The sequence below is a fragment of the Cavia porcellus genome, unplaced genomic scaffold (genome assembly GCF_034190915.1).
Source record: "Cavia porcellus strain 051 isolate PalLab524CR breed Dunkin Hartley unplaced genomic scaffold, mCavPor4.1 scaffold_1, whole genome shotgun sequence".
Classification (NCBI taxonomy): domain Eukaryota; kingdom Metazoa; phylum Chordata; class Mammalia; order Rodentia; family Caviidae; genus Cavia; species Cavia porcellus.
In genome coordinates, this window is record NW_026947484.1 from 227976124 (window position 1) to 227992596 (window position 16473).

Below are 16473 nucleotides of genomic sequence, written 5' to 3' on the forward strand. Positions count from 1 at the left end.
TTATTGTACAATAAAATATGCTCAGGCATCAAATTCCCTCCACTCATTATTTTTGCAACTTCTCTTCTCTCTTTTTTTAAAAAATGAGACTAAAAATACAGGGGCTTTCCAGTTATTTGCATATACTCAGAGCAGTAAAAGTAACGGATCGGGTTAAAAATACTCTGAAAAGAATTATACTGTTTTGTATATCATGAAACAGAAGCATCGGTTTTCAGAGCTCCTGGTTCCAGATGGTCCCTGAAAGAAGGAACTACCCAAGTCCGACACCCTGGGGTGTGGTCCTCCGGCGTCTCATACCCTGTGCTTTCAGAGGACCAAGGACACAATGATAAAGGTGGTATGGTCCTGCCCTCTTAAATCTGGTCCCCTAATTCTTCCACTACACACCCAGGAAGCAGGGTTGCAAGAGGTCTTACTGTTATCATCACTGTGGCACTGGGGACTGAGCTCAGGTCTTCATGCTGAGCTGTATTCCCAGTCGTTTATTTTTTATTTTGAGACAGGGTCTTACTAACTTGCTAACTTGCTCAGATTGGGCTCAGGCTTGCAATCCTCCTGCTTCAGCATCCCAGAGTGTTGCAATTACAGGTATCACCATGTGAGGCAACAGGTAAAGGGGTATTATTTTTCACAGATATAAAATAACGTGAGTTAGATGTTAGTGATATGCCTACATTGGAAATAAAATGTTCACAAGGTCTTGCTAAGTCACAAAATTGCCCATGACCTTGCAATCCTCCTGCCTCAGACTCCTAGAGTGCTGGGATTACTGATGTGCACCACCACCCTCAGCCAGTTTGAATCCCCAATGTCCCCCCAAAGGCCCAAGTGTGCTGTTGTGACATCATGGAAACTCTAAGGCTGGGGTGATCCCTGGAGCACTGGAACACACCCTTAAAAGGAATTGTGAGTTCACAAACACCTCCTATTCCTCCCTCTCTTCTTCAGCTTCCTAAAGTATTGGAATTACAGGCATGTGCCACCATGCCCAGCAACAGTTATTAAAGAAAACTCAAGCTTAGCTAGACAGCCTACTGCAGAGTAGCCCTTAATAATTGATGTTCAACTTAAGAGTTCTCATTTTCTATCCTTCAGGTCTCTCAGTCATATATTGGTTATGGTACCTCGGGGCAAGGTCAGATGAAAACAATTACTTGAGGCGAACCTTTGACTTGGAGTCTTGGGACCTCACAGATCTGCTCTTGGGCATTTGGGCAACTATGGTTCACCACGTGGTTCTAATCTGAATATGCACACATTTCAAGAAATGGTCACTGGACAATGAGGAATAGATGAGGACCATGTAGTGGATGTCTCAGTCCTCGCAGTGAGGAGTGAGCTCCCTAGGGCAGAAAAGAATGGGAGCTTCTCCCTGTGCACTAAGCTCCTCCTCAGGGAGGAGAGAGGAAGGATCTCGGCTTGCAGGAGCAATCGACTTGATGCCCCGTTATTCATGTGCAGGATAGTGCTGTCCTCAAGAGCCATTGACTTGTTTTCAGAGTTCCACGAATCCTTATTTCTAGAGTCACAGCAGTTTGGCACCAGGAGACACCTCCCAAATGAGCACAGAGCCCTTATGAAAAAGCCAAAGGCCACTGCTAGTTAGCAAAGCTGAATAACTTCAGAGGCAGGGCTAGAAGCAACACCATCCATTTAGGACTGGGCCATGACAGTGTGAAAGGCAGCCTTGTGCTTTGGGGCTTAGCAAAAAATTATACCAAGAATCAGCAATGGAACCACATCAAATTAAAAAGCTTCTGCACAATAAAGGACATCAACATAGTGAAAAGACAACCTACAGAATAGGAAAAAAAAATTATCAGCTACATCTCAGACAGAGGACTAATATCTAGATAGATAAAGAACTCAAAAAATTAGACACTTCAAAATAAAAAACACTTGGCAACTTAAATGAATAGACAGTTTTCACAGAAAGAAATACAAATGACCAATAAATACATGAAAAAATATTCAGCATTTTTGGCCATTAGAGAAATGCAAATCAAAATGAGATTCACCTTACTCCAGTAGGAATGACCATTGTCAAGGACTCAAAAGCAACTATTGCTGTAACCCCAGCAGTTAGGAGGCTGAGCTAGGAGGACTGTCATGAGTTCAAGGTCAGCCCAAATGCTGGGGAGGATGTGGGGAAAAAAATAACCCTTCTACTTTTGCTGGTGAGAATATAAATTAGTATACCAGTACGGTAATCAGCATGGGGATTCCTCAAAAAATTAAAAACAGAAATTCCTTTCCTAGGGATCTTTGTGAAGAGCTCAAGTCCTAATATACATGCATATCCATGTTCACAGCAACATAACTCAAAATAGCTAAATCACAGAAGAGGCTTATATGCACACCAACAGATTCATGAATAAAGAAAATACGGTGTTATACAGTAGAGTACTACTCAGTCATAAAGAAGGATAAAGTTGAGCCATTTGGAGGAAACTAAAAGGCCCTTAAGGCCACTTTACTAAGTGAATTATCAGTCACAAAAGGTTAAATCCTATATAGTTTCTTGAATCTGAAAGACTTAAAATATATATAATTTACAAGCAAAATAAAAGAGCCAGGTTAAAAAACAGATAGGTACATTCTGTAGTGATGGGCAGGGGTTCTGGGGAAGGAGGGAGAGGGGAAGGTGGGAGGACCTGAAAGAAGAATGATCAAGATGCAGTATGCGTATGAATCAAACCCCAAGAGGAAGGTAATCAACTATGCATCACAAATATGTAAAATTATCAGTATCTCCAAGAGACAGAAGAAAGGAATTGGGATTCTGGCATCCCTTTTTCTTTTTGCTTTTTTTCCTCAAAAGAAACTGGGGCAGGCCATGGTGGTGCATGGCCTTGGTCCTAGCACTGAGAGGCTAATGAGAGTTTGAGGACATTCTGGGCTACATACTGAATTCAACTAGCAAGAACTTGTCTCAAAAAGAGGGGAGGGGTCTCTGATTTTATTTCTGGATTTTAAGTTTTCCATTTATACCCCTGAAATTTGATTCACAATTCTCAGTACCTCTCTACATATCTGATTTTTTTCATAATGACACTTGATGCATTTATAATACAAAATTAACTTTCCTGCTCCGTTATAGTCTTTCCTTTGGATCGGGCTTTGCCCAGATGTAGGCACCTGCTCCGTGAAGCTATGCTTGACATCAGGACCCAGCCCTGACACAGACACTTGAAACCAAGGCACGCCTTGGGACTGGTCTTCAGACATCACCTGTGCCTGTGGTTTGCAGTGTAATTGGGACTGACACTCTGGTCACCTATTCATGGAAACAGATTTACATAGCAAATGATTAATAAATGCAGGTGCTTGGAGTGCTGTGTGTTGGTTCCCCCCCACCAGTTAGAGAATATATGTGTTTTCTGTTTGTTACACAAACTCAGCCCCAAAAGATTTGTTTTGTGTGTGTGTGTTACACACCTGTGCTTTAAGAAAACAGTGCAGTGAGCGTTATTTCTTACACCAAGAGCCTCTTCTTTGGTAAAAAATTCCACTGTCTAGGCACAGTGGAATTGCCAGAACCACACTCCTATTCCAATGCAACAGCCCCAGGTGACTTGGCTGTCAGAGCTTACGGACAATTTATTCTCTATAGACACAAAATGAAAATAATCAATTCAATATCATAGTCAAGTTTCGGGGCCACAGTGTTACAAACCCAAATAGGGATATAGTATATCCTTTGTTTAAGCAAGAGTGAGTGGATGTGGTTAGTGCTTCTTTTTCCCTCCATAGAATAAACCAAGGGATATGTTCCCCTTCATATACCTGCTGTTTCTAAAAGTTCTAGAACCTGAAGACCAGCTAAACAAGTGTGCCAGGAATGCCAACAAACACGAGCGGTAGATGAAGTTCTTTTGTCTGTCTGGCCTCACTCCTAAAAGACCTTATTGAGGTCCTAATGCACTGGATGCTGTGGAAAGTGCCAGGCATGTGATGTACCAGGCATATAAACAGAAAAACTACAATGGGAAAGCGATATCTCCTGCAGTAAAGAGAGTACAGAGTCCAAGGCCAACACATTCCTTTTTCAGAGGAAACAGAGAATGCTCTAAAAGGAGACTTCTGAATTTGAACCAGCTATCTGGGTGGAGAAGGAAAGGATTTTATAAGGACATATGAATCCCAGGAAGTGGCAGGCAGCATTTCATGGTAGAAATACATGAAGCCCAACATTTCTCAAAAGGTGGTGTGGTCGGGAGAGGATGAGGGCAAACAAGGCTGCAATGAAGGTCTTCAAATGCGAGGCTGGGTAGAGGCTGGAGGCTTGGGCAGGTCAGTGGGGGGCACAGCAGGTCACAGAGGAGCTCTGTGCATCACTGCGGGCTCTGGTGAAAGCCGTGTAATGAGGTTACAGAGAAGCAAGGTTTGGAGCACATGCAGAAGGACGTGTCTGGGTGGCTGAGTGTGCTGAGGCAGAGTGAGGAGTTGAGGTCCGTTGAGGAAACTCATTAGGAACTTCAGAAGGAGGGTGGTGCATGGGCAGAGACTGGGCCTCTCACACAAAAGGAACCCGATTTGCGCCAAGAGTATAGTCTCAAGTCCTGCTGGTTAGAGGTGTAGGGTTTCCCTCATCTTTTGAGATTTCTACTCATTTCCAGCCCCAGAAGTCAAATTTTCCCTCCAAGTGAATGGCTGGCACGCATCTCACCTTCATGTTCCCTAGAAGGTGAGGTGCAGAAGGGTTATTTAACACAAATGTAAGCCCCTGGAACTCACAGTGAGCAGGTTGATCAAATCCATGTTGGGCTCTAAGTGGTGAGAGGCGTTCTGCAGGGCGACCAGTTCACTCAGGGTAACAGAGAGCTGGTGCATTTTCACAATGTTCACTTTGTTCTCCTCCATCCAGTCCGGGAAAATGACATGGACCGCTATCAAGTCTTTCAAGTGTACTCCAAGGATGGGGATCTTGAAACCATCACAGTCGGCAAAGGCCTTGCGGTAACTGCCATAATTACCATTGGAGGAGACCAATTCTGTCATTTCATTCCAGTTCTGGGAACAGATGGAAAAGTAGAATGTTCAAACAGTCTTCTCTTCTACCCATCTCCTAGGTCCTGCAATGTGTGGCTAGCAAATTCCTCAGCTACTGAGAGAAGTATCAATTGCACCAACATTGATGCAGGGAAATATTAACCAAGAAAAAGAAAGTTAGAAAAATGCACGACTCTGCTACAAATCAGAAATAGCTTGCTCCTCTATGTACTAGTGATACTGAGATGTTAAGGTACCATGTATACTTAGTGTTTTGTAATTTGTGAAAATATTACAGTCCACAGCTTTAAGCATATGACATATTAAAATGTCTAGTTGTCCCAAGAAAGTTTCATTCCATATACTAACTGAAGGTGAATCTGGGGCACTGTGATGTTATAGAGTGGGGAAAGTTGCATTCAAATGTGAGGCAGCTGTAGTTTTTGGACTCTGCTCTAACTAGATGGGTGAGGTTGAGCAAAATCAGTTTCTGGATCTTAATTTCCTTTTTACATAAGAAAAAATAGTTCAAATAAATAAGTTTGAAAGACACATTGGTAATTCCAAGTTTCTATGAGCCCCTGTCAGAATCCTATTCTTTACAACATTTAAATTTGTTTTGCTTTTTAATTGGAATGTAGTACAAAGTTAAAAGAAACAAAACACATAATATGTCCCATTGTGCTTGGAATGACTGCAAAATTGGAGATCAAACAATGGTACTTCTGTGTTTACTTTCTCTTTTTTATATAGAGAAGCCATTGGTGGTTGTTTAACAGCAACCAGATCTTCCTGATAGACCCCAATTTTGATCAGTCTTCTCTTCCCCAAATAGCTCTTAGAGCTGTTTCTATCCACATGACCAAGAATGAGTTCTGATTTGCCATTTACAGAAACTCCATCCCTCTGGTTTGTGATTGGTTCAGCAAAACAAGATCAAACCAGTCAGTACACTGTACCTCTCTGAAAATTGTCACTGGTCTACACATGGGACTTGAGATGGCTCAATCTGTCTGAAAAGAAGTTCTTTAATCTTACGAGGATAGGGATGAAGCCAAAAACCTTGCCTATCTCCAGCTTTCATGAACAAGAGGGTATGATTTTGTCATTGTTACACACAGCCCAGTCAGGAAGAAGCAAACAAACCCAAAACAAAACCACGTAAAATCCTGAGAAGGCAGAGGAACTGAGCTAGGCCTCTGATCAAACTATACCTAAACCCTCTGCCTCTGGACTTCCAGGTATGTTACAAAATAGATTTCCTTATTATTTAGTCAATTTATATTTTTTCTTTGTTTTTTAACTTAAAGCTGAACATGTCCTTATCAATACATCAAAGTACAGCCTTATAAAGGAATACTTCATAAGGATAAAATGCTCCTTTTTGCTCAATAAGGGAAAAATTATGAATGTGGTCTAGAAAGAAATATGGCAGAAAACTATATGTATTTCTAACAACTCAGCTATAAAGCTGAGTAGCACTATACAAGACCCATGTCTTCCCCTTCCTTTGTATCCTCTGCTGTATCAAGCACAGAGTTATAAATAGAGTGGCCATCCAATGACTCTATTTCCAGGAAGATAGAGTCAGAGTGACTTCTGACAATTTGTCTGGTATTCTATGTGCCTACCACATAGTAAGCACCAAATAAGTACTTGTTGACAATTCACAACTGCAGTATGTTAATGACATGTGAAAGGATTCTCGTCAGAACACTGGGCATCACTTCTGACTTGCTTTTCCAGGTGGACTCAGCTAGTGTGGCTGTTCCCTTCCCATTCTGTTCCCCAGGGGCAGCCTATGATTGGTTTGAGAGGAAAGCTTTTCCATTCTGAGTGATATCTGTTGAGGGTATACTATACCTAACCAGTTTGCAAGTGTTTATTTACAGTTAAGATCAAAATCCACTATACCTTTGTCACCTCTGAAGAAAGGTAGGAATGGGTCTCTTTGAGGCGTGAAATTGAACTGTGGCTAAGGCCTCCCACCACCGCCATCAGGGTGTTAAAATTTTTGAGCTGAAGGAGCTTCTGCAACAAAAATGTTAACATTAATAATTTGTAGGAAATTTTAAATTTTTCTTAACTTTCTGAGGCACAGGTAAATCCATCCATAATTTAAATAACAGAAACACAGTAAAATATCATATTGACTTAAAATGAAGTGCAAGTAGGACCCGTTAGAAAAATATATCAATTCTTTGACAGAAAAGCCAAGTATTACTTTTCAAAACCAATCTTTTTTGCATAAGAAAAGTATGATTTGTTCACGCATTATCCATGAGTAGTTTAATAATTCATGATCCTTATACTGCAAGCACCAAATTTCCTCAAAGACTTTTTCTCAATACATGGAAAGAATATCCAGAATCCAAGAACCCCAGTTTAATTACCAGACATACCTTTGCAACATTGATAAACTTTGTGATAACTTCTGCCCTTTGCTGGGGGCTTGGTTTGCTGAGAACCATCAATTGGACCCACTTAGAGATTCCATTAAATAAAGCAATAGATCTCTCCAAGGTTGGGTTATTCTCCAAGCAGCCATGGATGACATAGCTTTGATAATCAGTAAACTAGTAAAGGAAGATTCAGAGATTCTGAATTATAATGGAGCTTTTGCAAAGTCAGAAATTAGAATGTTGCATAGAACAAACAGTGCTTTATAACAACATGTTTTTTATTCCATTTATAGTGATATCCTACAGGTTAAATGTATAGGCACCTTTAACAGGCTATTTTGCTGCATTTCCAATACCACTCCTATATACACACAAACACACATTATCACAGTGCTGGGGGGAGGAAGAAAAGGGTCAGATTGAAGGTCATATTTCAGAGCATCGCAAATTTACTGAATCATAAGATCCACTTTGGTCATTTGTCAAAATGCTGGTTCCAGCAAACACCCAGGACATAAGTGATTAATATCTCTAAGAATCTTCATCTTAATATACTACTAGTGATTCCAATGATCAAAAAAGCTTGAGATATAATGATATACACTAAAGAACAAGAAATGAAAGAATATAAATATAACAACTTCAAATCAGAAGCATTTCGTTAAATTGTTTCAAGACAAGAAATGAGGTAAGGAAGGTATCAGAAAGGAAAGCACCTCTAGCAGAATGTACATATTCTCAGAAAGTTTAGCATGGAGATCTTGAAATAAATATGATCTGTCATATGTGATGATTTCCTCCCATTCTCTGCTTTGGAAAATCATTAAAGTTGTCTCCAAGCAGAGTTGCTTCGTGAAAGACCACCCTTAGAAATTCATGCTTCGTCTAATCAAGTTGGTGTTCTTTGCAAGCAATAGTATAAATTGGTTTTTGGTTCCTTGAAAATGGAAGAGAAGAGACTCCCCCAGAGCTTGATGAAACAAAGCAGAGCAAATATCTGATTATCAATCAGTGCAGAAAGATTATCAGAACAAGTAGATATCAAGGAAGGCAACTAAGATCTAGACCACAGTCAAGGAAGAAAGAAGATACAGAGAAGGAACAAAGCCCCCTACCAACGTGAGCAGGAAACAAACATTAATTCAGGCTCTGTATCACTGGGAAAGAAAGTCTGATGGTAAGATTCTCCTTGAAACAGAGAATTTCTATTTTCTACCTGTACCCATAACTAAGTATTTATACAAATCTCAATTTAAATATTTTCCTCCCAATAAAGGACCTGGTAGAGTATGTTCACTTGGGAGAAGTCAATGGCACTAAGAAACTTTTGAATGGTTAAAACTCCACTGAGCATTGAGAAAAACCATGCTTTAATCCTATGAAAGGAGACATTGAAAATACTGACAGAAACATAGCTCCAGCGCCATAAAATAAAGACAGGATCATGTTTATCTTTGGTTAAAAGGGATTGTTTCTGTGAATTCAGGGCACTTTTCCAGCAGAGCCCAGTGACAGTGGCTGCCAACACTTCAGAGGATGAAAATGTGGCTCTTGGGAAAGTTGGCATGGTGCTTGTTAATCCTTGGAAGAGTAAATGTCAAGTTCCTTACTGAGATCCTTCTAAAAGATTTATGCTCCAGAAAAGTGAGGTGCTCTGCCAATTCAATGGGCTCCAGATGGTCAAACAGCAGACAGGCCTTGCCCTTCTTGGATACTCTCTTCCTCTGTGTGACTCTTCTCATCCAGTCGTAGGAAGGACTGGAAAAGAAAAATGACCCTGGTCAGTGTGCTGAAACCCATTTCACTGGGTGGATGTCATTAACCTACGGACTCTGTAACACTTGGCCTGCTTCCAAGAGCTTATGCAAAATACACACCCCGTCCTTTGTATATGAAGAGAACACCACTGACCCGTTGCCAACAGAACATAAACTCTGAGTTGTTTTTCCAGACAGAGGAGCTTTGCTCTAACCCATCCAGAGTCTTTGGTTTTTGTCCCTTATGACCGAGCAAGATCTGGATCATAAGAGAGAGGTCAGGGATAGGTACATAAAATTGGAAGTTCAGCAGCTTACAGATGGTGATTTAAGGTGTATAGAAACCACCGAAAGCTATGCTGTGGTTCTCATACTTTGGCATAATATAAATTATCCGGGAAAAAATATGTTACAAAGATATTTTTGGATCTCAGTGCCAGACATTCTGATTTACTAGGAATGAACCTGAATGATATATACTTTAAACAAACATCCCTGATGATTCCTTGATTAGTCACTGTTGAGTAAGTATTTCACATAAAGAGAATATGGTAAGAATGCCTAAGACAAAAGAACATCTATTTGCAAGATGAATAATCACACATAGGCTCTTGAAATAATTTTCTCTGTGTGAAGTTACCTAGACCATATGAAATAAACCTATCACTAAGTTCTTTTATAAATGAACAAACCACTATAGTCAACATTTGTATAACCTCAGGCAACCTTAGAAGCACCGTGGTACAGGGTTTCTCAGCACTGAATAAGTATATAAATCACCTGGGGATCTTTATTAACATGCAGATTCCAGCCAGGCATGGTGGTGCATGCCTGTAATCCCAGCACCCTAGGAGGCTGAGGCAAGATTGTAAATTCAAGCCCAGCCTGGACAATTTAGTAAGACCCTGCCTAAAAATTAAAAAAATAAAAAAATAATAAAGAGGCTCGGGATGTAGCTCAGTAGGAAGGCCCTGGATTCAATCCCCTGTGTCAGAAAAAAAGAAAGTGTAGATTTCAGTTCTGCAGGTGTAGCCCAGGATTTTTCATTTCCAATGAACACTACAAAGATGCCAATGTTGCTGATCTGAAGACCACACATTAAGTAACCAAGGGGTAGGAGGTATCAACTAAATGCAGATTTCAGTAACTAAATACTGGGAATCTATTATGTGCCAAATGCTTTCACATGCTATTTTATGTGCTTTTGGGAAGCTTATCATAAGCCCATGAGAAATCCACTTTTCCATTTTACAAAGAAATTGTAGCTTGGAGAGTACAGTTGTAACCAGTAATGTCTGTGTTCCCCACAGCAAGGCTGTTCTCAATGAACTCTGGACCTATACAGATTGGGGTCAAGTGATTAATCCTGCCTCAGAGCTGTAGACTCATCAAGTGTGAAAGATGTTTGTGTCAGCTTACATGCTGGATATGTCGATGAGACTGACGTGTTTTTCGTATCCCAATTGACTAGCTACTTCCCGGAATTCCTCAATCATGCGAATCAAACCAAGATCCAAATTAAACTCTGCAGGAAACTTCAGAATCCAGTACCTGAAAGAAATACAGCACATTTGACAGCTGAAGACTTCAAAGTGGGCTTCTATGGAACCATTGTATGAACTATTGTACCATTTTATAGACTACTTTTCATGCAGAATCTAATTAGCCATCTCCCATGCCCAACCATCATTGCAGACTCTCCACTCTCCTTCAGTCAAGGACCAGAATCCAGCACTCCAGCTCTGAGCTTCTGACTCTCTGTAGAATGACAGCTAAGAAGAAATCCTTCCCCCAGTTCTCAGCATGTTAGGGAGAATGTAAGTGATGAGGAGGTTTAAAAACTTGACTTCGTCCTCCATAAAATCTGGTTCCATTCCCTAATTGTATTCACCACTTTTGACCTATAGTCTACAAGGTAAATAGTACCCTGCTACCCCCAAGAAAAAAGAAGGGCCATTTTTAATAGGCAGAAAGCAGTGTGGGGAGGGGGCATATTTGAGTAGATTCTATTATGAAACTAGGTCTACCGCTTAGAGAAAAAGGAAATTGTTAACAACCCCAGAAACAGAAACTACAAAGAAATTAGACCCCTACATATATATTTACCTTATGAAATAGCAGATCTTTAATCGAAACTCATCGCAGCTCTCTCCACTGGCATTTTGGTACGTGCTCTAGTTAAAGAAAAAGTTGCTGTACCTTGTTGTCTTTGCACACCCACAGCTGTTTCTTCAACTCACAGCTTCCTAGCAAGGGGTGGGGATCACACTCGGGACATTTGGGTTGTCGGCTGATGTTCTCTAATCCTAAAATCCAAAATCCAAAATGATCTAAATTCTGAAACTTTTTGAGCACTGACAGGGCTGTGAGTAGAAAATTCCACACCTGACCTTATGTGACAGATCAGACTTAGAATGCATGTGCACCAAAAATATCATATAAATTACCTTCAGACCACATGCACAACTTACATATGGAATATAAATGAATTTTTGTCTGGACTTGGGTCCCATCCTTAAGATTTCTTAATACATACCTGCAAATATTCTACATTTTTTGGTCTTTTTGTTTTTGTGGTTTTTTTTTTTTTCATGATGGCAGTTCGGGTTATCCCTGAACTCACTTTGTAGCCCAGGCTGGCCTTGAACTTGCATCGATTCTCCTGCCTCAGCCTCCTGGTGCTGGAATTGCAGGCATGCACCACCAGGCCCAGATTTTTGTTCGTTTGTTGACACAAGGTCTTGCTATGTAGTCCAAACTGCAAGTCCACACTGGCCTCAAACTCATGGCAATCCCCTCCTTTAGCCTCCCAAATACTGGGATTACAGGTGTCAACTACCATACCTGGTGTATTCTAAAACTTTTTTAAAAATCCCAAATCTGAAACACTCTGGTCCTAAGCCCTTCGGGTAAGAGATAGTCAACATGTATATGTAGCCCCTTAAATGAGGAAAGAAATCGGCTTTGATTAAGTCAATACTGAGTGGTTAAAACCTGATTTGTTAATGTCTAGGATGTATTTTTGGTCTGGAAGAGAAGCCACTGACCAACCAGTAACTGCCAGCTACCATTACAAATATACTGCCAAATATAAATAATTAGAATTGATAATACATAAAAGCACTCTTTTAGCCAAGAAGATTTTAAGTTTAGGGTTTAGTGTCTTATTAAGCATTTTAATTTCTTCATTATCTGAAAATATCACTTTTAGGTATATAACTATATGGGTTATGTTATTTATTCTTAAGTCTATCAATTTTTTTGAGATATGGTCTTGCTGTTTTTCAGGCTGGCCTTGAACTCCTGGCAGTTCTCCTGCCTTAGCCTCCCAAGTGCGGGGATTAATCCCTGACTAGCTTATTGATAGTTTTTTAAACAAAATGGAGCTCCTACTACATGGCAGGCACAGCATAAACCAAGTAATGAGGAATCCTTGGGTTCTTGAGGACTAGGAGCTTGCTCATTTCCAAGGATTTTGGTTTACAGCAATTACATCTTTATCCTCTCTAACATTCTGCTCTGCACTGAGATTGTGGGCAGGCAGGTGGAGGGAGACATAGGAAGTGGAGAGGCTTGGGCTTAACAGATGGAATTCCTGTTCATTCCAGCAGCCCTGGCAGGTCCCAACAATCCTCACTGAGCCCTCTGCTTCTCAGGTGCCCCCCACTCATCTCTAGGTCCTCTGGGCTTGAGTAAAGCAGACACTGCAGGAACCAACATTACAGACTACACAGCAAATATGAAATATCAGGGAATAAAACCTCCTTGGAAATGTGGACTGTATTACCAGCTATATCACTTGACAATGCTTTTCAGGACTGCATTATGTAGCAAAGTGGTGGTTGCTGAAAGCACTTTTTAAGTGCTTGGGATGAAACCCAGGCCTTGCCCATGCTAAGCCAGTACTCTACACCAAGTTTACATCTTCGGTTCTATGTGGATTTTTGTGGTTTGTTTTTATTTCAGAAGAAAATCTAAAATTAGTATCAAACCACAAATTTCAATAAACGTACTAAAATGTTCACGGGATCCTGCCAGCAAGCGATAACGTGAAATCTAAGTTGACGGTTGTACCTAAGCCAGAAAAAATTATTTTGACTGGCATCTCCATATTTCTGAGCTGTGTCCTCTACACCCAGGATTTTGTCATCATAGGGGAAATAAATCAGGTCTTGAATCAGCGCTAAACATTCATTCACTGTCATAATAGTCAGAATGTTTAAGACAAGTTAGTAACACACAGCTATGGCTTCTTTTTCATTTCATGTCTTAGTAACTATTTTCCAGACCAGTGGATGGTCAACTGTTTGGTCTATCACCCAGATATTTCATCTAAACAGCTATGTTTTCTCAAAATTGCTGGACAACAGACTGAAGCCTGTTTATTCATCTTAATTTACGGGTTTAGAACAGACTTTTATCTAAATACAGAACTTGATTTATTATTGCAAAATTACACAATTGTTGAAAAGATATATGTAGAGAAGTTTTTCAGCCAATTCAGTGGAAGATAAATACCATCGGTGCATCAGGAGAACAATTCGTGGCAAATAACTATTATTCAGCTCGCCATTGTCATCTGTTAAAAACAAAATAAGGGGTAAAAAGATAACAGTATTAGTTTGCTCTTTTTCTAATGTCACTAGAAAAATAATAGTGTTCAAACTTCTTCATAAACCCAATTATTGTTCACTTTCTATTTCTGTATTTCCTTGCAAGTTAACCTGGGTGACGCTCTTGGTTTTCAGTTGACAGATTTAACCATAAAAATACAGAATATTCAGGTAAACTTAATTTAGAGCAAACAGTAATGGATTTTTCAGTATAAGCATGTTCCAATCATTGTTTAGGATATTCACAAAGAATGTAGATTACCAGACACTGAAACTTAACTGATCATCCTGTATTTTGTCTGATAAACCTGCTCTGCTCAGATTCCTATGGTAGGCAATTAAATAAGCAAGTCTCACGTGACTATTTTTGCAAGAATAATCCCATGTTGCGGTGGATACATAAACAATAGATACATAACAATATAAAAAATATAAAAACAAAGTAAAGAAGCATATGGCTGTAAAGCCTATCATTTAGTAAGACTTACATGATGTATGCAATATGGAAAGCAGAATATTGTGCCAGCCATACTGTAAATGTCAAAATACCAAGCAATGATCACAGCAGTTCAGACTCTGTGCCATAAGAAAATTATAGTGGGATGGGAGACAGTGGAAAAATCCACCAGCATTTCTGATGGGGCCAGTAGAAATGGCATTAGGACATCGGAGATGACAACTGAGATGAGCCCAGAAGCAGAATTTCAAAGAGATTATATTTTAAAAGCATGGAAATAGAAAGGAGAGGGGGAAAGGGAATGGTCCAGAAATATTAAGTAGACAGTTTGGCTGGAGCACAAGCTGTGGGCAGTCAATAGGACAGTGAACCGAGGGGCAATGGAGTTAATCCAAAAGACCTCAAATATCATAGTGCAGACCCTGAATTCTGTTCCACAAATGACCTGTGTGTCCTATGTGAGGGAAACAATAGAATCAAAATAGACGAAAGCAACGACAAGAGAAAAAAAGACTCCTACCAAACATCTCAATGCAAGTGCCCAGCAGTTCATCTAACGTGGCTGCTTTCCCGAGGCTGCTGGACTCCATGGCTGCTGACCGCGGTCAGAACACCGGAGACATTTTCAGCACCAGACAGATCATCTCCACCACAGGGCGAGTCAGGGATTCTCCTGCCTAGTCGTAGACTCTGTTCCTAATTGCACTGCAAGAAAATTCTAAATAAATAAGAAAGAAAGTTACCGGACTATAGTTCAGACTCTGTTAAAGCATGGCCTTCCCACCTGGAAAAAAATGATTTCTATCAGTTGTCTTTTTCCTGAGAAAACTATCAAAGAACTGAGATTATGTCAACCAGCACGAAGGCAAAATGCTTGCTAAACTGTTCCTCCGCAGTTCAGGGCTTTTGGGACCACGGCGAGGTCCCTGTTAGATACCGTCCTATTTCAGTACAAAATGCTTTCTTTGCTTCTACAGTACTGGGGGATTGAACTGAGGCCCTCATATGTGTTAGGCAAGTGCTCGACCACGGAGCTATACCCTTGGCCCCTTCTCAGCTTGAGACAAGGTCTTGTTAAGTTACCAAGGCGGCCTTGAACTTGTGATCCTCCTGCCTTAGCTTCCCAGGTAGCTGGGACTACAGACTTGTGCTATCACACTTGGTTCTGACATGTTTATAAAAACAACATCTTACACTTTTTTCACATGCTGAAGGGCTAAGGCAACCAAGAGTGTTATAAATGTTACCTGGTTATTGTAATGTACTTAGATTTATTTTAAAATGCAAACATATTAATAATTGTTATCTTTACTGATTATATAAATGTTCAACAATGGAAACAAAATTTATAGAAGTGAAAATTCTATCTGCCTCAATTCACTCAATTAGTAGTGTTGGAAATACTAGCAATAGTTTATCAGATGATTCCATTATGCCTTGGGAGCCATAACAAATGCTTTACATATATTATCCATCTTGACCTTCGTTACCATGCTGGGAGGTACTAATTACTATTCCTGCAATGAGCCTGTAAAATTCACAGGGATTTGGCAGTTTACCAAAAAAATACACAATAATTAAGACCTAGAAGCAGGACTTCATTAAAAAATAAAGCCTCTATGTTCCCCCTCTCTCTCTTCTGACTCCCCAAAAGTAGATATCAAACTCATAAGTTTGTCCCAATCTGGTGTGAAGAGCATCACTTTTCCATGCCACGTGGGACAGGGATATAATGCACATTACTAACTATGACAGAGGTGGAAGGGACGTGGGGACCGCAGCTTTCACGTTTAACAGCACCGTCATGGGAAAATGGGACTGGGAAGAAAGTCTCACCATCCCTTACACTGAAAGTGCCCTGCTGTGGGAAGACTGTCACTTTATTCCATAGAGCAGGCCCTTGGCGCTGGCTCCGTGGAGGATTTGCAGAAGCAGAGTAACTGTCGTGCTGTGACACTCACTGGGGCAACTGAGTGGTAAGGAGGTCATTAGCGATTCATCCCTTAAGAGGTTCAAGTCTTCAAGTATCCATTTTGCTTTCAAATTTTGTTTATTCCACTGACAATCACAGAGCGCCTGACATATTCCAGACACTAGATTTGGAACTGAGGATGCCAAGGTGAACGAATTGTTGCCCTAGCCATACCCTCAGTGGGCTCACACTCAGCTTCAAAAGTAAGCAAATGGGGGCTGAAGGTTTAGCTCAGTGGCATAAGCACCTGCCTTGTAAGCAGGCGGTCGTGAGTTCG

The 16473-nt window shown here is 40.4% G+C and overlaps 1 protein-coding gene across 19 annotated transcripts in view; it reads right to left on the reverse strand.

Annotated features, from left to right (window-relative positions):
- Positions 1-16473, reverse strand: part of Rasgrp3 (RAS guanyl releasing protein 3) — a 134291-nt gene that overhangs the window by 48368 nt on the left and 69450 nt on the right. For 12 of the 19 annotated variants that reach the window (XM_063229963.1, XM_063229910.1, XM_063229928.1 and 9 more), the window contains 8 exons: positions 14745-14942; positions 13673-13733; positions 11261-11328; positions 10574-10705; positions 9008-9155; positions 7398-7571; positions 6910-7026; positions 4741-5016 (listed from right to left, as the gene is read on the reverse strand). In XM_063229963.1, the coding sequence (XP_063086033.1) occupies positions 4741-5016; positions 6910-7026; positions 7398-7571; positions 9008-9155; positions 10574-10705; positions 11261-11328; positions 13673-13675 (918 nt within the window). In that variant the 5' untranslated portion in view covers positions 13676-13733; positions 14745-14942. Of the gene's footprint in view, positions 1-4740; positions 5017-6909; positions 7027-7397; positions 7572-9007; positions 9156-10573; positions 10706-11260; positions 11329-13630; positions 13734-14744; positions 14943-16473 lie in introns of all 19 variants that reach the window. The other 7 variants (XM_063229974.1, XM_063229947.1, XM_063229938.1 and 4 more) reach the window with 3 other exon arrangements.